The sequence below is a fragment of the Petaurus breviceps genome, unplaced genomic scaffold (genome assembly GCF_028583685.1).
Source record: "Petaurus breviceps papuanus isolate PSGF00001 unplaced genomic scaffold, PetGlider_PUasm1.0 151, whole genome shotgun sequence".
Taxonomy (NCBI): Eukaryota; Metazoa; Chordata; class Mammalia; order Diprotodontia; family Petauridae; genus Petaurus; species Petaurus breviceps.
The window spans coordinates 20,569,472-20,592,853 of NW_027185712.1; the positions used below are offsets into that span (position 1 = coordinate 20,569,472).

Consider the following 23,382-nt stretch of genomic DNA (forward strand, 5'->3'; position numbering starts at 1 on the left):
GAACAACAACAATATTATTATTTGGTGTAATTGAGCCATTGCCTTCTATGTTTGTTTTCAAAGCCTTTTTAAGTAGGTTAATCCAATATCTAGCACCAGATAAGGGAGAAGTGGTTAGAAAGAAGCTTACATAAAAAAGGCCTGGGAATCTTAGGGGGCTTCAAGCTTGGTATGAGTCAAAAGTATGATGCTGTAACTGTAAAAACTAATGTACTCTTAGACTGGTGTCTAAAACAAGAGGGATGACAGTGGACCTGTGTCCTGATCAGCTCACACATTGAGTACTGTCTTTAGTTCTGGCTGTACATTTTAGAAAGGTCACTTACAACACGGAGAGATTAATGTGAGAGGAATTTTTAAAATGCCATACAGGGAAGTTTGAAGGAATGGGAATATTTAGCCTGGAGGAAATATAAGGCTTGGAATTCTTCTTCAAGTGTCCAAATGTATGATGTGGAAGAACAGTGAGCCTCTTAGTTTGGCCTTGAGAGTAGAATTTGTGACATACAAGTATAACATAAAAGTTTACTGATGGAGACTTTGTCTCGATATCATTGAAAATAAGAATAATTAAGAGTCATCCTCACAAAGAATAGGGTGCCTTCACAAGTGACAGTGAGGGGCAGCGAGGTGTTGTAGTGGATAGAGTACTGGCCCTGGAGTCAGGAGGACCCGAGTTCAAATCTGACCCAAGACACGTGACACTTACCAGCTGTGTGACCCTAGGCAAGTCACTTAACCCCAACTGCCCCTCCAAAAAACAAACTAATTGCTTGGCTAATTGTTCATTGTCTCCAATTGAAAGGTAAAGATTTGGTGTAACTAAAGCAAATAGGCAGAAAGTTTTTTTTTTTAAACCTAAAGAATTGTTTTGCTGCATTCCTTTAAATTAATAATATTAGCTAATATTTATATACGGCTTTAAGGCTTTCAAAGTGCCTTACAGAAATTACCTCATGTGATTTTTGCAATAAAAGTAGTTGTGATTATTATCCCCACTTAACACATGGAGAAATTGAGGCTGAGACTCACCCAGGATCATTCAGCTAGCATGCAAGTGTCTGAGTCAGAATCTGAACTCAGTTATTGGGGCAGCTAGGTGGCTCAGTGAATAGACCACCGGCCCTGGAGTCAGGAGAACCTGAGTTCAAATTCGGCCTCAGACACTTAACATTTACTAGCCGTGTGACCTTGGGCAAGTCATTTAACCCCAACTGCCCCTCCTCCCCCCCAAAGCAGAATTTGAACTCATGTCTCTTCGACTCCACTCTATCTACTATACTACAGAAATGCTAGTCATAAAATTCTGAGATTAGTGATCTCACACTTTCTAGACATTGTACTTTGAAAGGAAATGTTAAACATGTACAAACTTTTATAAACTGATGTAGGATGAAGTAAATAGAGGCAAGAAAACAATGTGTTGTAAAATTATAAATGGAAGGGAAAAGCATTTATATAGTGCCTACTATGTACCAGGTACCAAGCAATGTGCTTCTTTCAAATACTATCTCATTTGATCCTCACAATAACCCTCAGAGGTAGGTGCTATTATTATCCCCTTTTTATAGTTGAGAAAGCTGAGGCAGTCAGAGGTTAAGTGACTTGCCCAGGGTCACAAAGCTACTAATTGTCAAAAACTAGATTTAAAGTCAAATATTCCTGAGTCCTGCTCCAGCTCCTCAGCCACTGTGCCAAAGAAGAGTACATGAGAAGATACCTTCCCCCATTCCTCTGTAGAGGTGGAAAGTTCATAGGTGTGGAACACTGCATTTATTTTCACAATTAAAAAAAATGTATTGGTCATTTTGGCAAATTTTTTTTGTCTTCCTCTTTTTCTTTTTTTCCCTTACTTTTAAATTTTTTTGTTATTGTTGTTATCTGTGATGGCTCTCTAGAAGGAAGGAAGCAGAAGACTGTAGGGAGAAATTGAAGTAATGTTAAAAACAAGATATTAATGGAAACATTTTAAACATGAGAGAAAGGCAATATTATTAAATGTTCAGAAGAGTTAGAAGATCTGATATAGTAAATATATTACTATGGGATTTTTTTCATTTCCTCTGCCTCAGTTTCCTAATATATTGAAAAGGTGATAGTGACAGTTCCATTATATCAGAGTTGTGAATAATTACTATCACTCTTGCAATTTCCTTGTGTTTATGTTTGTCTTAGCCCCCCTGAAGGATATATTTTGAAACTTTCTTTTTTAATTTACAAAGTAGACACAATTTTATGGTTCTATGGCAATTAAATAAGTATTAATATATAACACATATTCTAAAAGTCAAGGTTATATTGCTTTACTCCAGGCTTGTGTTTGTAAAATATTCACATTTTGGAAGAAAAATATAACAAGTGTTTCACTTTTAATATACTTTCAATTTCTATAAAAATGATGCTACTTGCCTTAAAAGCCAGCTGAATTGTTTCCAATGTCTTGGATGGTCTACATACTACAGATAAAGCAATTACATATTCCCGTAAGTCGATTTTACCGCTTTCATCCTGTAAAAAAGAGCAACCATCAGATTAGTGTTTCATCACTGTAATGATAATGGGAATTTGAAGATCTTCCCTGGCCCCTAATAGGTCGACTGTAATCACATGGAGCCTGTAATGGGAGGAGTTTGCTGAAAGATGGAGCAGAGCCCACAGGAAGCTGGGAATCAGAGCAGTCACAGCTGGAAGGAGGAGAGGACACATTCAGTGAGATAGCCAGGCTTATGAGTAAATTTTTTGGGGGGGAAGTCTAAAGGATGGTGTGGCTCTCTGCTGCATTGTGGTGTATTAACTTCTATATTACTATGATGGATTTGGTTTCCTGGTGTTGGGATTTGGATTTTTGGGTGTCTGAATAAATGTTCTGCTTTTGTCTTCTATATGGAGAATCTACTATATTTTGTGATTGAGAACTATGCTAACATAATTACAGTTGCCATCAGCACTGTGAATATTGTGTTGGCATTACATTTGATGACGAGGATGGGATCATGAAATATTGGACCTCTATTTGGAGGCAGAAGGGTATTTAGAAGAAGAAATGGATATCCTAGGATGGGAGGATTTAACTCATTCTTCCCTAGCAAGGGAGTAGACTAAAGTACAGGGCTCTGTGAAAACTGGGAACTGAAGCTACAGAAGGGAGAAAGTTGTGATTTAGAAACATGTTTGCAAGGAATACCAATAAAACCAAAGAGAACTGGAAGGGGTGTGTAGAAGAGACTGGGTTTTACTAAGAGGTCACTGTATTATATGTAAAAGTAGAGACAAACTGTTGGAAGAGAAAACTCAGATGGAAAAAAAATGAATTGTTTTGAATGGGAAATTTTCTGTGTTCAGCATTTGGGCTGTCCTTTAGAAGAGCAGCTTGATGGTGGGAGAGACAGGATGACCCAGGAAGACAGCTAGGCTTGTAAGTATTGGTTTGTGGGAAGGTGAAGGATGGTGTAGCTCTCTGCTGCATTGTGGTGTATTAACTTCTATGTTTCTATGATGAATTCTGTTTTCTGGTGTTGCAATCTGTTTTTTTGGTATCAGAATAAATGTTTTGCTTCTATCTTTTATTTGGAGAGTCTGTTATATTTTGTGATTGAGAACTACACCAACATATTTACAGTTGCCATCAGTGCTGTGAATATTGCATTGGTGCTACCATCACCCATTTCAGAATTTAAGAAATGATTAACAGTATTAAAACTTAAAAACATTAACTGGCTATTCATGGAAAACAGCATATACATATACATACATACACACATATATTTTAAAATTTAGTTGTTGAAAGATAACAATAGGAATGTGACCTCCAAATTCACAACACTGTTATTTAAGTCAAGCTTCTGATATGTACTAGCTGTATGGCTCTGGATCCTTCATTTCTTGGGGAAACCCGGGAAACTCTCTATGACTATATATTACAGAGCAGGGGCTATCCTGCACTGGTAGAGGGAGATTCCTCAGTGGCAACTGCTTACACCAATGATATCACAAATTTGGTGCAAAATGCTTTTTTTAAAGTTAATTTATTTTTAGTTTTCAACACTTCCATAAATTTTAAATTTTCTCCCTTTCTCTCTCCTTCTCCCTCCCCAAGATGGCATCAAATCTGATATAGGCTCTACATATAAAAATGATTTAAAAAATTTTTTTTAATCAAGCAAAACTTCTGAATTAATCATAGCACAATGGCTTCTACAACACAGCTTGTACAAAGACATGATTCGGGAGGCTGATGTATCCAGAGTCGAGGACATTGGGATAACGCCCTAGCTCTGTTGTTTACGAATCAGTGTGACTTTAAGAAAGTTACAAACTTTCTGGGTCTTGGTATGCCCATCTGTAAAAGGGGGTTGGACTAGACAACTTCTAAGATCTCTTTCATCTCTAAAACATGAAATGATTTTTTCTATGATTCTTTCCCCCAACAACTCCCTCCTTCCACACACTTAAAAATGCCTCGTAAGTAGATAGTAATATGAGACTGGAATTAGGTGGAAAGGAAATCATGGAGGGCATTCAATGCCAGGTTGAGGAATTTGTATTTGATCAGTTAAAAGAGGTTAGGGATAGTTATTATAGAAAAGAGAATATTTAAGAGAACATAAGTAACTTCAAAATTCTGAAAGGCCATCACATAGAAGAAAGATTAGACTTGCTTTATTGGGCCTGAGGACAGAACTAACAGAAAAGGTACAAACTAGAGAAGTAGATTTCTGCTAAGAAAAAAAAAAACAACCTAAACAGTGAAAGCATTCTAAAAAGGGAATGAGTTCCCTCAAGAAGAACTTAAAATAGGCACATACGTAAATGATACACATAGTATGTAAAATATACCACACACAAAGTGCATGCTTATATACAGGTGACATTAAGTTGCTTTAGTCACGTCTAATTCTTCATGATCCCACTGAGGGTTTTCTAGGCAAAAATAATACAGTGGTTTGTTGTTTCCTTTTCCAGCACATTTTACAGCTGAGGAAATGAAGGCAAATGTGGTTAAGTGACTTGCCCAGGGATACACAGTTAGTAAGTGTCTGAGGCCAGGTTTGAGCTCTAGTCTTCCTGATTCTAGGTTCTGTGCTCTATTGACCATGCCACACAATATGTGTGTATGTATGTATACATATGTGTAGATATACAAGCATATAGGTATATATGCACATGGATATGTGTATAAGTATATAGGGGTGCATATGTATGTATGCATACATGTATGCATATATGTCTGTATAAGTATGTGTATATGTGCATGTATATGTGGGTATAGTATATATGTTTGTATATACAGAGGCAAGAAATGTACATATATGGGCATGTGTATGCGTGTATACATATATGTATATCTGCAGACACATGTATATGGGTATGTGTATGCATATGCAGTTATATGTGCATATATGTATGTGTATATGCTGTATGTGTGTATGTATGCACACGTGTATGTAAGTATATAGGTGTGCATGCATGTGTGGGTGTATGTAGACCATAATTATTAAGTGCTTACTACATGCCAGGTCCTGTAGGCAGATTGCAGAGGGGTTTCAGGGTAGGTGTTTTCCAATTCTGAGATGATACAAACACCACTGAAAAAGTTCAAGGATACTGGCAGCCATATGGAGTGGAAAGAATGCTACCATTTACTAGCCGTGTGACAGGAGAGATAATAACTTCTTTGTGCTTCAGTTTCCTCATCTATGGAATAAGAATATCTGTACTGCCTATTTCACAAGCTTGTTTTGAGAATCTAATGAGAAAATGGATCCCAAATGCTTTATAAAACTTAAAAGTACATCATGGTGTATGATTAAAAAGATCCCATTTTTTTTGCTCTCTCCCTCCTCATTGCTCTTCACCTAAATGTTTAGGTGAGAGATGGGGAAAAAAATTCCCAACATCCTTTTTAGGGGGAAAGGTAGGGCATTTGGGGTTAAGTTGCCCAAGGTCACAGGGCTAGTTTTTTGTGCCTGAGTCCAGATTTTAGCTCAGGTCCTCCTGACTCCAGGGCCGGTGCTCTATTCACTGCACCACCTAGCTGCCCCCTATCCTTATTATTATTGAAGTTGAAAACAACTGAACAGAAAGTGACTTCAATTTCTGATTGAAACATTAATTTTGTAAAAATGCAGTCACCTTATACTGCTCAGGGACTGTGCATCTGAACATTTTATATTTGGCTTTTAGGACAGAAAGATAAATTTAAAGAATGGATATGTAAAAAGTATCTAAGAAACTGAATTTTAAAGTATATTTGATAGAAGTGAACAACAATTAAATTAAACAAGAACTTAAGAATCCAATATGTGTAAGATATTGTGCTATTCAATGAAATGCCTACTCATAAAAATGTCCTTGGGCTAGAAAAAAAAGTAATATTTTATTCATTAAGGCATGGATATATATAACACATCTTAGAGAGATTTTCTTTTAAAAAGGTTGATAGGAGAAAAAGTTTTGGTGTTTTAAGGATGAAACTTCAGAAGTTGATCAGCCAGAACATCTCCCTCATCATTTTCCAAAACTAAAGTTGTATACTTAACAGTATTCCATTTTCCTGTTTTTTCCTCCCTCAAGACTGCTCACTGAAACATTTCGATAAGACAACAGGAAAACAAAACAAAAACCACCCTCCCCTAAATGTTCCAATCTCATGGAAAAGGATGTGGTCCTTTCTTTGTATTAATACTCTGTTCCTCAGAACTAGTGAAGCAAACTCAACTAGTTGGCAATGCCATCCCTGCAAATGTTAAGGTACAAGATAGTTCTACGTAGAGATAGCCAGCCCCCTTTTCCTTACAGACAGATTCTTCATCAGGGAGAGACCCTCTACTACTTTTCTCTGCTAGAGATTTGACAGGCTTTGCTGAAAGAGGTATATGTCTCTCTCAATACTGTTGTGAATTTAAGTGATAACATGTTTTAAACAGGGCTATGAAATAACACTGGTTCTGTAAATAAATTTATTTTTTCCTCTTCCTGGCATTTGATTTATTCTTCAAAAATTTTTATTGATGCTTTTTTTATTTATGTAAGATAAATTTCCCCCTGTATTCCTTCCATTCCACTTCTCCAAAACCTCCACAAAGAAGTGAGGGAAGGGGGCGGCTAGGTGGTGCAGTGAATAGAGCACTGACCCTGGAGTTAGGAGGACATGAGTTCAAATGTGACCTCGGACACTTAACACTTACTAGCTGTGTGACCTTGGCAAGTCACTTAACCCCAATTGCCCTGCCTTCCCCCTTCCAAAAAGAAAAATAATAAAAATAAAAATTAAAAAATTAAAAAAGAAGTGAGGGAAGATGTTGAAGAAACTTTTAACTGCTAAATATCAATTCATCTGACCTACTAACATGACACTACTTTAGAGAAGTACTGGACACACCCTTATTATCCATTGTTAGTAAGTCTTACAATACAAAAGAGATTTGACTGTGACTGGGAGAAAATTGCAGCTTTTCCCTAAGAGCGATAGCTTTTGATGTACCAATACTTAATAGGCAACACTGCATCTTCAAATGAATTTTCAATGATGAGCAATTATTCAATATATTTAGCATTTACAGGTCTGTCCTGATAGCCCTTTCAAAGCAACTCAGTGATAATATAATCACAGCTGTAGTTGCACCCCCCAACAAAACAAAAACAAAAGAATATGACAGTGTGTATTTTATTCCATAGTACCTAAAAGCTATCTGTTATACTACTGATGTTTATTTTCAGGAGGATTTTGTCTGGATTAAAAAGTCTCAACAATACACTGAATTATACACTGCAACAATTCATTAGTAAAACAAAAGCATGCAGCAAATTTATAAGAACTACAGACTCAATCAAACACCTGGGGGTTGGGGGAGAGGAGCCAAATTTATTAGTTTGTACCCTGTGTAACATGTGATCTTTTAATTAGCAAATCAACTATGCTGTTAAATTACATCATTTAATAGACACATTCAAATGATGCTTTCTTCATAAAGATTTCTCTAATGTTCTCTCCACCATCTCCCTAGCCCAAGCTGGAATTTATCTCATATCTCATAGTACTTTGTATATTTTCCTTCTTTCTCTCTCTCCCTGCCCCCCTACCCCAACAGTCTGTTTCCAAACAGGTATAAATTTAATAACTTTTAAAATTGATACGATAAATGTTTGTTTAATGAATGAAAAAGGAATAATACCAATAGGACCTGCCATTATCATGTATCTACTGACACACTAATCTACAAATTTTAGTGTCGGCTTACCTCATCAAATAGAGCAAACATGTCACCCAATGTATCAGAAACTGGGACTTCCATGTATGCAGCAAATTCTGAAAGACTAATTTTTTCTCCATTCTTCATCTTAGCACTTTCTGAATATCTATCCAGATCTTTTTCAAGTTTTTCTGGTTTTAACCTATATGCAGAAAGGAGAAAGATTTTGATAATAACATTGAATGTTATTAATGAGAAGTCTAAACTTTTATTTAAAAATATTTAAAAATGGTTCATAATTCAATTAATGAAATACTCAGAATAAGCAACAGATAATATTTTTTTACTAGAAGAAATAAGAATTCTAATAATTTTGAGCCACCCCAAAATATGCCATTTATTTGTTGATGTTGTTTGTCCTTCTTTCTTGAAGAAGACCATGGCATCAGCAAGGTGATGTCATGACATGAAAGTGAATTGGATTTGAGTGAGGTAGGGCTCTTCAAAGTTACCAGCCTCACTTTCTCCTCTGAAGCCATCTGGGTCCAGTGACAAGATACAGATAGGGATGATTGGAAATGGCACTGGATATAATGGAGGACCACAGCTTTTTAAAGCTAAAATCTTCCCAGATCTCAGTTTGACTGAGGCAATGTCCATTCAGTGGTTAAGGCTAGGTAAGAAATGAAGCAATGAATGAATGAATGAACCTGTTTTACTTAGTCCAAAAAAAAAATCAATCTGGGAGGGGAAGGGTTTCCCTGTGAGCTTGCTTCCATCCTCTCCCTTTGTTCACATAGCGTAACATACCCTTACCTGTGAGTATTCTGTCCAAGTGAATGATCGCTGAAACCTCACAAGATATCTGGGGGTTTATGGGTTAGATTTCTTTCTTAAGGACCATGCCTTAAACCCAAATCACTGGCTCTTATTGCTCTTTAGTAACCTACCAAAGGCTGATCTTCTCAGGCTCTTGATTGATTTCAGTTTCTTACACAATGGCAGACAATTTAACTAAAGAAGTCAACAGTCTTCTACCCAATACCTTTTATTGTTTTTTTTTGTAATTAAAACAGTCATTTCAACCCTCCCCCATCCTTAATTCTCCATTGAATTTTCCCTTGTGACATTAAGTAAAAACACCCAGTACAGTGACCACATCTGATACATACTTAATATTTTGTTCCAGGAGGCTCCTGTATGTCTCACTATGTGTTCTCTGGAATCTTCAGTTACTCAGTATTCTACTTTTGTTCATTGATATTGTTATATTTTACCATGTTCCCTTACCTCTATTCATTTTGTTCTATATTAATCAATCGAATTCTTCCCATGTTTCTGTGATTTCTTCATAGTTGTAATTTCTTAATACACAATAATATTCTATGATATTCATATGCCATAGTTTTATCTGCTGTTCTTCAACCTATTTTGGTATTCATTTCTTTTTGCTCCCACAAAGAGTTAATCTGAATATTTTGGCATATGTTGGAATTTTGTTTCTGCTTTTGACTTTCGTAGGGTAAGTATCCCACAGTGGTATTTGCTAAGTTAAAGGGTATGGTCAGCTTAGTAAACTTTCTTGTATAATTCCAAATTGAAACCTAGAATTGTTTAGCTACTTCACAGCGCAACCATCAGTAAGCATGTTTTCCTAAATCCCTTTCAACAATAACTGCTTCCATCTTTTGTCCCCTTTGCCTGCTTGCTTGATGTGGGATAAAACTTCAGAGTTGTTTTAATTTGTACTTAGTTATTTGAATCATTTTTCATGTGAACATTTATAGTTTGCAATTCTTGTTTTGAAAACTGTTCATAGCCTTTGACAATGTATCTACTGAAGAATAGCTCTTCTATTCTTCTTATCTACCCTTTAATTGTTCTAGAACAATTATATATTTGTGTCAATTACCTATATATTTTAGGTATTCATTTTTACCACTGCTATTCAATAGTAGTTAATGCTGATGAATGATAAGTACTGGCTTCCATTAACCAAGATATAACCAAACATCCCATGTATTTGTTGTTGTTTAGTCAGTTGTTTAATCATTTTCAGTCATGCCCAACGCTTCTTGACCCCTTTTGGTTTTTGGTTTTGTTTTTTTTTTTTTTGGCAAAGATACTGGAATGGTTTGCCATTTCATTCTCTAGCTCATTTAAGGGATATACAATAAACTGCTACTGTGTGATCTTGAGCAAATCAATTAACCTGTCAGTGCTTCAAACAACTTTTGAGGGCTATAAATTGCACAACAGTATCCAGGCATTAGCAAAGGGAATTTCCTCACTAAGATTTCCCTATACCAATGAAATCACATGTATAGACTAAAAGGACATTGCAATATTCACCTACAAAACTGGTGTCAAATATTAAAGATTTTGAGATTTATCTGATGTAGGCAGGGAATTGGGATGTGAAAAATGATGCAGAATAAAACTAATTCCTTCTTTTAATTAGAGTTATTAAAAGATAAAGCAAGACTAGAATTTAATCAGAACTACTCAATTGCCTTGTGGAAAAATTATTATAACTGATGATCAGTTGTTAAGAATCAAATTTTGTTAACAAATATTTATTGAGTGCCTGCTAGTGTGAAACCCAATTTGCTAGGTGTTACAGCTGATACAAAGATGAAAAAATATGGTGTCTTGCCCTTAAGAACCTTATGGTTTAGTATAAGAGAAAAAGACTTATTGAGAAACTTTGTATACATGCTACTTTAACACAAGGCATGAGTCATAAATGCCAAAAGGAAAATTCAGATTCAGAGAAGGGAGAGATCACGCTTAGTTGGAGAGAATATGGTAGAATGAATAGGGCTAAGAGAGATGGTGGTCTCAGGAGAGGGTAGTTCAGGTAAAGGGAACATCAATTTTCTACAGGGAGTTGAAAGAAGTTACTATAACTTATAGTTGTTATTTGTTCCTTACTTAATAAATTGTGGTGTCAAGTTTGAATCAAATATATTAGTTGTGTGATCTTGGGTAGATGACAGCATTTTCCTTGTAAGGTTTTTCAAAGGCCAAATAACATAACGTAAGTAAGAGACTGCAAATCTTAAAGTGTTATATAAACATAAGTTATTTTTAGCAGTAGTGTTATTAGTATTAATTCTTTAATCCTTAATACATGTTTATACTCAAAAGCAGGGCTCTGTTAAGCATCCTTAAGGAAGAGAGAGAGGGAGAGAGGGAAGGGGAAGAGTGAGACAGGGAGACAGAGAGAGGGAGGAGAAGGAAGGAGAGAGGGAGAAGATGGAAGGAAGCAAGGAAGAGAAGTGAAGGGAAAAGAATGTGACTTCTGTTGAATAGAGTTCATTCTACTCTATTTTTTCCCTAAAGGGCAAGGAATATATCCTTGAAATTTCATTTGTGGAGCGGCTCCAGCTTCCACCTTCCCCAATGCATGTAAAAAGGGGACTCTAAACAAACTTTGGACCTGCAGAACCCACAAAATGACACAGAGAAGCTAACCTCCTGCTGAGGACAGCCCGGCAGGCCGGCCCAGTGCAGTGCTCTGGGAGCCAAGCCCAGCCCCATTTAAGCTGGAGGTTTTAGCCCTAGGGTGGGCCTGACCAGTGGCTGGCAGGAGGGACTTCAGATCAGCAGCAGCTGTGGCCGTTTCCAGATTTATCAACACATAGATGTGAAGGACAAAGTGAAAGGTCAGTGCAGTGTGGACTTTGGGACCCAGTAAGTGGTAGTGCCTGGCTTTTGCCCCTGGGGTGAGAAGCCACTGAGACACCAGCGCCACATGGCAGCTTCAGCTCCTGGACTGCAGAGTGTAGGGGGACCAAGCGACCAGTCTGGGGGTAATCGCTCTTGCTTTAACCTGCTTGGATCTGGATTGCAGTCTAGGGTAGAGGTCCTGGGGCGTGTGTCCAGCTTGCCAGAGCATGTGGAGGCCTCAGAGAGGGCACCCATCTAATACCTCCGATAGCTGAGAAAACCCCAGTGTTTGGGACAAAAGCTCCCCTGTCTGGTGGCAGAATCCTGCTGTGGCAAAAAGCCCAGGGGTCAAGTGACTGAGGGGTGACATGACCAGGCAAAGGAAACAAAGCAAACAGAAGATCCCAACATTAGACTCCTATTTTGGGGACAAATAGGAGCAAAGCATGGAACAGGAGGAAGACAGTGAAGTCAGAACTCCTGCACCAAAAGCTTCAAAAGAAAATACAAGCTGGTTACAGTCCACAGAGGACCTTAAGAAGCAGATAAGAGAAGTGGAGGAAAAATTGGGAAGAGAAATGAGAACAATGCAAGAAACTTCATTAGTTCAGGGGATTAAGGCTCAAGCCCTTGACATGGTTTCCCAATCACACAAGGAATAAAAAAAAGTCAGTATCTTTCAGACCTAATGGATATACATTGAAGTGCAGAGTAACTCTTGGCTGAGAATACATTCCGTGCTTTTGTAAAGCAAACTTTTTGCTAAGTGTCAGATAGACTAGGAGTGTCTCTTTTCATTCTAATTTCAACCTTGAACCAACAGATTATCCTGAGTCAGGCCTTGCCCAGAACACTGTAAAATCAGCAAAGTCTCATCTGGCTGTTACACCATCTCATTTAACAGACTCCTTCTCTCTCTTTCCTGCAAAGACTCGTGTAGGGAAAAAAAACACCCAAACATTTTTTCTTACTGAGGATCCAGTTGATTGCACAATACATTAATACATTTCCCACCTAAGGAATAACTGAAACCAAAACCAAAACTAGTTGGCAGCAAGGACTTAGTCTGCAAAGTGGCTGATAAGAGAGATCATAGGACTGATCAAGCAATAGAGTTCAGCTCCAGAAAGGGAGTACCATGCAGAGCTAAAGGAGGTGGAGAAAACATCAGAGTTAAATGAGGCTGGCATGACTTCAGAGAAAAGTCGTCCCTTTTACACTGGTTCCCCTGAGAGGTGCTGCCATTACTTGGGCAAGAGGTCATTTTGAAAATATAAAGAATTCATATCTTCATTGATAATTTCCCATAATTCCATAATTTCTCAAATTTTTGCTAACCTAATATTTTATAAAAATGGAATTTTATGATTTGTCACATCAAAATGAATGGAAATTAGTTTTAAGTAATTTTATGTTTATTAGAATGTAAGATCCTTGAAAATAGGGACTGTGCATTTTTGTCTTTGAATCCCCAGTGCTTGGCACATAGCATATTGCGTGCTTAATACATCCTTATTGATTGGCTAATTGCTTCAAATAACCCAATATACCACATATTGTAAAATTAGAACTGAGAGTTAGGTACTAGTATAGCATGAGCCCTAGAGACAGTATTTTGAGGTTGGCTTAAGGCTCAGCTTGGGGAAGGCAGGAATTTTTGACTCAGTCTACCTACTCAGAGGTTTTCTAACCTGAGAGTTCTCCACAGACCAGTCCTAAACTCTTAAGCTGACAGCAAATTCTTTAGGGGCTGCTTCAACTCTAGGAGCTCTAAAGATACTTTATATGTGGGTAATTATTTATTTGAACATCTAAGAGAAGAAGAATGTTTCTTGTACGCAGACCAGCCTTTGAATTGGACTGCACAGTCTGGGGAAAAAGAGTGAAAGAATGCAATCAATGTCTTGGCATTCTTTTATTGTATCTTGAAATGCTAATTTCTGTGGATTAAATTTGTGGAAATATTAATGCTGGATAAAGGAAACATATCTAATTTTCTCCTGAATAAAGAATGAGGACATCACTCACCCAAGGCTTCTCACAAGCTTGGCAAATTCTAAAAGGCAGGTGTTTGAAGGGAGACGAAGTTGTCCTTCAGCCAATGCCAGCTGGCAGTCTTCAAATGTATAATCTGTTACGGAAACTCCCAAGGCCCTTTAAGAAAGAAGACTGGATACAGTAAATGCAATTTTCCTTTTGACAGCTTATATATCAGAACTCCAGGATCTTGACTCTGCACAGCTGCCTATCTCTCAACAGTTATGTACAAAAAATGTAAAAGTAAATAGCTTACAAAACAGAAAAAGTAAAAGATGGAGAAATCTTAAAATAGAATGATAAGTTCATAGAAAGTTTTTTCCTTATAGCTTGCTCAAATCTTATATCTCACATTAGAAGAGCAGATCTTGCCATGGGCAGGATAAGCACAAAGGAAACATGAATAAAATGAGGGTAAGTTTTAGAACAAAATTCAGGCATGGCACTGTGATAGGATACAGTCTAGATTTGTGATTTTATTGATGTAAGGAACTCCCAGGTGGGGAAACTCCCTGTACTAATTCAAGTCAGCACTTCTTTTGAAACTTATATTCTTCAAGAATTGCCTAGAGAACCAAGAAATCAAATAACTTGCCCAGGGTGACACAGTCAGTAGGTATTGGACACAAAACTTGAATCCAGGTCTTCCTGGCTTCAAGACTGGCTCTATCCACTGTACCACACTGCTCTGACAATGGGAAGTTACTAATAAACATTCAGAATTTAAAAAATACACAGATATTTATTTTTCAAGTGTTTGCCTATTAAAAGTTTTAAATTAACAAGCATTTACTTTCTCTCCATCTCAAATATGCACAGTCAAGCAAAACAAATTAACAGACTGGCCATGCCCAAAATGTCTATCTTATTCTATATGGGAAGGGGACTAGGGCATTAATTAGGGAATGACTAAACAGATTATGGCATATGAATGTAATGGCATACTACTGCATCATAAGAAATGATAAAATGGATAGTTTCAGAGAAACCTGGGAAGACTTGTATGAATTGATGCAGAGTGAAGTGAATTGAACCAGAAGGACAATTTATATAACAACAACATTGTTAAAACAAACAACTTTGGAAGACATAAGAACTCTCATCAATGTAATGACCAACCATGACTCCAGAGACTGATGATGCTACCTACCTCCTTATAGAGACTGCACAGATGTTTACAAAATACAAGTTAACACAGTTGTGCGTCTCTCTCCTTTTGAACTGAGTCATCACTATATTAAAAAAGGTATCCATAGTAAAGCAGAAATCCTATTAACTGCAACTTTTACTAGGGTCATGGATCACATATATTTCCCCATAAAAATGACCCTAAAGGCCCATATTGTGAGATTGCCTCATAGGTAAAACCACCTATAAGGAAGTTGTTTTGTTGCTTCTGTGACTATACTTCCTTCTGTGGGGTGCAAATAAATAAACCTTATAATAAATTCCAGCATTTAGTGAATTAAAGTGCTGAAAGCATGGACCCAGTATACTATCTACTCACAATTCAACACAAAGCCAAATATCCATAGTTAGAAACAGAGCTTACTAGGTACAAAGATTCAAATTTGTACAAAGGTACAAATCTTGGTGCATTTAGGAGGCAAGTTTGTCATAAATATCACAGGAAGTATGTTTTACTACAAAGTGAGGTAAGAATGCTAATAAAAAAAATGAAAGCAATTCACTGTATGAGAAATTCTTCACTGGTACAATTATCTGGTTCAACATCAAGATTGATGTAACAATGATCAATGATGAATCTTAGGAAAAAAAATGAAGGAGCAAAAAAAGAAGTGTTAAAATTGCTAATGAAAAATGACTGATAATCAAAACAATCAAGACATTAATCTATGAAGCACAGAATCTGTAGATAAATAGTTCTTTGATTTACTGAGCAAACTTTTGATTATCCAAGGACTATTTATCCAGTTGGTGGCCCCAGTCTCCTGGGACTTGTGGCATACTTTTCTTTCCCTAGTAGTCTGCCAGTTCATTAGGAATTCTACCAGAAGATAGGCAAAGGAATCGAAAAGAAGCTAAGTTTAAAGGTAAATTCGTGGAATTTGCTAAAAGTTGTTTTTTTAATTGTTTGTTTTTCAGCTATGCACCCCATGCACTATATCAAGACTTCCTGAAATCCTCCTTTTTTTTCATGAAGTCTAACTTCATGGATTTTTTTCAGTTGAAACTCACCTCTTAGTCCTCAAAATTTTTTCTAGCTTCCTCCTGCCCCCTGGATCTTTCCTTAATCCCTGATCACATTCTAATCTGTAGAATACTTTTGGGGGTATGGATACATGCTATATCCCTACTATTAACTTCTTGAGGAAAAAGGCTGTTAGTATTTCTTTGCTTTCCCTTTAAAAATGTCTGTGGGTATGAATGGGAACTATAGCTGTTTCTAAACACTTGCACAAACTCTCTTCAGCAGCCCTAGATATTTGAAATAGAGCCAAGAGTTCTACCAGGAGATTGTATATCTTTTTTGCATGCATTAACCTCCTGAGATGGTTTCTGCTATCACACCCACAATACTTACCACACAGTGACTACTTAAGCTATGCCAGCTTCTTCCAATTGAATTTTTTTTTGTTCTGATCATTTTAAAGGAGCTAACAGACCATCTATCCCTTTAGATATTCAGGGTAAATGTTGCCTCTTGAAGGCAGGTTTTTCCAAGGTGTTTGGGTAAAGGAAGAAGGAATCATACTATAGCATATAACAATTTAGTTAACACACAGTAATAAAGAAACTCTATACACCCACATACTTCAATTATTCCAGAAACTATACTAATGATTGGTATCAAATGACCATCTTTTCAAACGTTAGGATGAAGGTCAACGATAGAAAAGTGAGAGATTAATCAGAATTATTCTACTGATTTGGAAGGTTTCTTAGGAACATAAGCTTCTCATGGGAAACATGGTTCTCAAAGGAAAAGAAATAAAGCTAGAGTCAAGGCAACAGTCAAGTTCTGGCAAGATGCTTAAACAATTTAAATGACAAAGGGGTTAATAACCTTCTTAAAAAAAAGTTTAAAGAAGAAAAAACAAATGAAACAACCTCTCAGTGAAGAATGCATACAACATGGCATATGTTTCTTTGGAATCAAATATAAAAGCTGAAAATGAGTAGGAAGTTGTCTTCTTGTCAGGTTCTCATGGTTAAGATTGATTTTATTTCAAGGAGTGGCAAATTAACATACCTAGGCTGTCATGGTTACAAACTGAAAAATATTCAGGAGAATTTAGATTTATGGCATTTACACTTACAGGTATCTATACTGAATCTCTAAAAAAAATTTTTTTTGGGGAGGAGGAAGAAGAAATATTTCTGTCTCACAAATCTGAACACCTACACTGATATTGTGACAGGCACATTATATTTTAAAATATGGGTGAACTTGAGAAAATTTTGAATAAATGTTTGTTCAATTGAATGAATTCAAATGAGTGAAAACACTCCAAATTAACTCTGAAAGAATTTATAAGTCATCCAAAATCTGTTCTAGGCAGATGGTCTTGATACAATCAATGAACCTTAACAATAGATGACTCTGAATTTATTCTCCTCCCCCCCAAGGAAACAAAGAGTACACTCAAGGAAGTAATAACTGTCACTAAGGAGTCTTCATTTGCAAATCTATTGCACATTTAATGTATAGCTAGTTACAATCCCTCTCCTCATTAACACTTTTTTTCATCAAGTTTAAAATAGTATCCATCATCAATTTCTTCCCCCATTATGAGAAGTATTTATTTACCAAATGCCTGTATCACATTATATGCTAAAGAGATAAATGAGTCTTTGAGGGCTTGCAATCTATTTAAGATGACAGGACAGTTCACTAGTCTTCTTAGTGCTACTACCTCACATTTATATGGTGCCTTATAGTTTGCAGTTTTCATCACCATACTCTGTGAGATTGGAAAGGGAGATAGAATTATCCCCATTTTATAGATTAAGAAATTTAGGCTTAAAAAGGAACTTGTCCAAAGAAGGGGAAGTAGAGCTATATTCAAACTCAGGTGTTCTGAGAGCAAGTGCTGTATATGCTGCACCCCATATGTCATCAGTAGTGCATGCTAAATGCTAATAATGAAGTTATACAGACCATAAGTGCTACAGTAGAGAGAAAGACTAAAAGTTGAAGGCTAAGGAAAGCTTCATGGGAGGAGTGAGACAAACAGGCTTTGAAGGATGGTTATCTAATATTAAATTCTCAAAGAAGACAGAAAAGGAGGTTATTCTTGTTTGGGAGATTGGTGTGTATATGATGTGCTAATGTTTGGTTGGAGTAGTGATGTGTGGGATAAGGTCAAGAAAGATGGCTATAAGAATGTGTGGGGACCATACTGTGCAGTATCTTGGACATCATGCTAATCAATCAGCAAACATTTATTAAATGCCTACTAGGTACCAGGTACTATGCTAAATACTGGGGATACAAAGAGAGGAATGGTACAGCTAAGAATCCAAGAATGTATCTTGTCAACAATGGGCACTAAAATTCATTTTGTGTAGGGCAATAACATAATTAAAATGGTATTTTAGGAAAAAGATTGCAGTATTGGGTAGGGTAGGTTGGAGCAGTAAAGGTCTGGAGGTCAGAAAGAGATAATGGAAGGCCTAGTATATATTGGTAACAGTAGGAACTCAAAGGAAAGGGTAGGTAACAGAGAAATTTCATGGAGAAAGAAATTATAGGACTCAATGAGTTAAATAAAACAAACAGGAGCCATAAGTTAACCAACTTGCTTATTTACCATGAACCAGCCTTAGTTCTTAATAAGGACTGAGAAACTAAAACTAGGGAGATTTCAAAGAACTAGAAAAGTGATTAAAGGATAGAGATAACATTTTATGACACACAGTGATAGAATCTTAAAACTGGAAGAGACCGTAGGGACAATTTAATCCATTCCTCTCATTTTCCAGCTGAGGAAACAGAACCAGATTGTAACTAATGAGCCCAAGTTCATACAACTAGTTAGCATAGTTGGGGCTAAAACTACCTCCTGGAGTGCAAGTGTTAATTTCCGCTACATCATGTTGCTCTGTGTATTGCTCAAGACATTTTATATGGTAAGCTCCTGAAGAATAGGGTTGTGTTTATTAATTCTTTGCATGGTACATAATTGAATCTAACTACTTACTGTGTGACAAGGAATGCAAATACAGGAAGTTGCAGCCTGGAGACTGAATAACTTGCCTAACATCATGCTGTGATGAAATTGAGATTGGAATGCCAGTCTCCTGATTCCTTAATCTAGTGCCTAGCGACCTAACCAAGCTACCTCCTTTTAAAGTATAAGGTAGAGCCAAGTTAGTGTGCAGACCTACCCAACTAAATAAGCATGATACTATGATACTAACGTAAAGAGAAAGATGATTGACCAAAGAGCATTTTTTAAGCTCACTGCCTATGACTATATACTTAGTAAGACCCACCTGACTCAAGGAAGTAACGATTAATTCCAGCACACCAGGAACTCTAACTTCTTATTTCTAAATTCATTAACTGCTACAAAAGGAATTACAAACCAAACAGCCTAAAATAAATTTATTTAGAATTCAAAGATATCTCCTTTCAAATTCTAAAGAACAATATAGTTATGTTAAGATGCATAGAAAGTCTTCTGGCATTTGAAGCCCTTTATAATCTGGTGTCTCCCTACCTTTCCAGTCTTCTTGTACCTCAACATATTCTACAATCCAGTAACTCCAGCCTCCTTGCTCTTCCTCGCACAAGATGCTCTATCTCTTGCCTATAGGGATTTTCAATGATTGTTCTCCATGACTGGAATTCTTTTCCTCCTCAGATCCATCTTTTTTTTTTTGCTTTTTGGAGGGCAATTGGGGTTAAGTAACTTGCCCAAGGTAACACGGCTAGTTTTTAGTGTGGCTGTGAAGTGTCTAAGGCCGGAACCGAACTCAGGTTCTCCCGACTCTGGGGCCAGTGCTTTACTTGCTGCGCCACCTAGCCACCCCCGTCAGATCCATCTTCTGACCTCCTTCAAGACTCAGCTAAAATTCTGATCCTGATTCTATCCCTAACCCTATAATGCTAGTGGCTTTCCTTCTGGGGATGATGAACAGTCTGTCCTGTCTATCTCTTCTCTGGTCATAGTGGCTTGCATGTTATGTTGTCTCTTCCATTAAACTGTGAACTCCTTGATGGAAGGAACTTTTTGTTTTTTTATTCCCCAGTGTTTAGCACAGTTCTTGGCACATAGCAGGCACTTAATAAATTGCTTGATGATTTGACAGAATTTATAGTAAATTTTAGTACATGTGAAATGGCTTTAAGTGTGTTCACACGTTATTATATTAGATTTTAAAAAAAGAATGTCAGATTTTCCTGTTTTTATATACTGTTATTAAGGGACCAGAGAACACAAAATAGTGAAATATAATTAACTGTAGGCATGTCATTTGCACTATGTTTTGGGTAGTGGTATCAAACAAATGGAAATGAGGGCACTAAAGAGTACATAAGGATCCCTGAAGCTGAATTTAGGGTTAGAAAAACAAATAATACAATTATCAATGATTTATTGTATTCTTACTTTGTTAAATATTTCCCAATTACATCTTAATCTGGTTCTGGCAGAGGGCAGCATGTTTGACACTTCTGTTATAGGAAAGAAATCTTTATCTTATTTTTCATTTGTCCCACATTTGTATTCCCTGTCTAGCATGGCTCACAAAAATGGCACATTTTTTCTTTTGTCTTTTTGCTTCTGCCTTCCCTATAGAACCTAATTGTTGGCTTTTTTAGTCAACCAGTTACCCAGGTGTGAAATTCTATGGAGGAGTTGGTAATATTCTTAAGCATGATTTCAAATCCTTCTCAATAATAGAGTGCTAGTAATTGAAATGTCTCTTTTTATGAAATTTTGGGGCATTACTCAACAATCCCATTGCTCCAAAGACAAAATAATTTCACTTAAAGGGCAAGGGTTAAAAAGGGAGGACAAAAAATATCTGAATTCAAAATATCCTTTCCTTTCTACAACTACATTGTACTTCCCTGATATTCACATTTCTTGATATTCTTTGATACTTATATAGGACAGAGAATCATTGAATTTATGAGATGGAAGAAATAGAGTGTATCTGGCTCTAGTCCCTTACTATTCAAATAAAGAGAATGAAATTTGGAAATGTGATTTGCCAAAGATTTGGTGGTTAATAAGTGATAAGGAAGGGACTAGAACCCAGGTTTTCTGACTTCTAATCCAGTGTTCTTTCTAGTATATTACTTTCCCTTTGCTATATTAAGTAAAGTTACCTTATATATTATCTGTTTATAGCAGTTGCCCTATAGATCTTTTCTGTTAACAACCGATAATTGAGTTAACTGTATATTTATAAAAGCTGCCTTCTACCCTACATTTAAAAAAAAAGAAAGTGGTATTTATATCATAGAATTTATTTGAAAAGATGAATTGTTTTGATTTCCAAGTAGTTAATAAGTTACTTGAAGAAGTGCCCCTCTAGCTCAACTAGCCAGTGCACATTCAATAATATCTTCCACTTAGGCACTCTGATTCTGCATTATGATGAAGTGGCCTTTCCAAGGTAGACCCTCCTGGCAGGGAAATGGAGAAGGGAAAAGGAAAGAAGTACTAGAGGATGAGAGATAGACAAAGAAAAGAGGAGAGTATTTGCCTTAACTATGCCCTTAAAGCCTACTTTCTAGGAAATTTATAGACATACAGTGAGAATCATTTTCAAATTTTTAGTTCATGTATGTCACATGCCAACATAAATTACTTTAACTTAGTTTTTTTAAAAAGACCTATAGAAATAGGGAATATTATTTAAATATAATGAGAATATGGAATTTATTTCAGAAAACCAGGACAATTTATCACTTAAGTAACAGCATCACTTAAGTAATAAGACTCTATATAATAAAGTCCACATCTCAACATAATGGGGCTAGATTTGACTTACACAACTTCTCATCTTCAAAGCTATCCCACAATTTTAAAGCCACTCACTGTTTTAGGCGCTGCTTCTGCTAGTCTCTCCCGGTACTGCGATGGGCCTAATTCGGAGGCAGCCCTTCCTGACAGTAAATATGAGAAGAGAAGCAAGGAGAAAAAAGGAGAAGGAAAAGGGAGAGGATGGGACATGGAAGGACGAAAGATGGTTAGAGAGGGGAGAGGGAGTCTTGAACTGAACTCTACTCATTGACCATAACAACTGAAGAACTTAATGACAGCAGGGACTGGGAATATTTTCTAAATTTCTAACTGCATGCAGGCTGTAACCTTAATGTCACCAGTAACATTACAAAAATCACCCTCTTAATACTAAAAATATACATACAACTGTACAAAGCCGAGACAATTAATCTATAAATATTAATGGCCTTTGAATAAATTGGTAAACTAACACAAGCAAATTTTATTTATGCATCCCACAATCTCAGACTTGAACTGGTGCTTAATGTTCTCGAAATGGCTCTTCCATCCTTCACAAAAAATGCAAATGATTCAATGTGGAAAACCTGAGTATGATTCTGACAACCAACAATGCTTTACATTTGGACACAAGATTCACTTGCTATAATGCTGGAGACCAAGGGTATATTTATAGAAAAGTAAAACTGAATTACTCATCATTCATCACTTTCTAGGAGCTTGATGTCACCATATCATACTGACATGCTAATCACATAAACTATTAGTCAAACTGAAATCTATGCCCCATTCTCAGAAAGGCACTATGTTTTTTCTTTTTTCATTAAATCCATTTCCCCAAAGAGTTAGGCTAAGCTTTCATTTTCTATAGCAATGCTTACAGGGGGAAAATATAAGATAGTCAAAAGATTCTGAAACCTTGTTTATGTTGATAAAATACTGCCAATCTCTGTAGTTGTCTTATAGAGATCAAAGAAGTAATGAATGATGTTCCTGAGAATTTATTTAGTTATTATAGATTAACCAATATTATAATAAAAATCATTTATCTGACTGTCTCTATTGAACAGTGATTTTCCCATGTTGAATGCCAAGGACATAGTAGTAGAATGCACTTACTTCGCCATTATGCGTCTCACATTATTTGCATACAACGCTGGATTTTTCTTTTCTTCTTCTGAAGGTGTATATACTGGAAGAAACTAGATTAAAAAATGGTAAATTACAACCCTGATTATCATAACGTGTTTCTTACCATACAAGAACAAAGCAATTCTATCACTGGTAAGATTACATGACCTGAAATCTAATAAAGTAATTGGAATTATGTAGAACCAAAGTCATCAGTGCCTTGAAACAAAGTAAAACTAAATTTATATAAAAAATGAACGCTGGGTTGCATTTTCCTTTCCAGCTAATGACATATCCCAAAATAGTGATGGGGTTTGTTTTGATTTTCAAAACCAGCATCTAGGTTTTTGTTTTGTTGATGTCATTTCCTTTAAAAATATTTAAAAGATTAAAATGAATTGGAACAC

At 36.4% G+C, this 23,382-nt stretch overlaps 1 protein-coding gene across 1 annotated transcript in view; it reads right to left on the minus strand.

Moving 5' to 3' along the window:
• LPCAT1 (lysophosphatidylcholine acyltransferase 1) overlaps window positions 1–23,382 on the minus strand; it is a 156,684-nt gene that overhangs the window by 13,951 nt on the left and 119,351 nt on the right. The window contains exons 9-12 of the mRNA XM_069076480.1: window positions 22,964–23,046; window positions 13,893–14,018; window positions 8,241–8,394; window positions 2,410–2,508 (exon numbers count right to left, since the gene is read on the minus strand). Coding sequence (XP_068932581.1) covers window positions 2,410–2,508; window positions 8,241–8,394; window positions 13,893–14,018; window positions 22,964–23,046 — 462 coding nt within the window. The remainder of the gene's footprint in view (window positions 1–2,409; window positions 2,509–8,240; window positions 8,395–13,892; window positions 14,019–22,963; window positions 23,047–23,382) is intronic.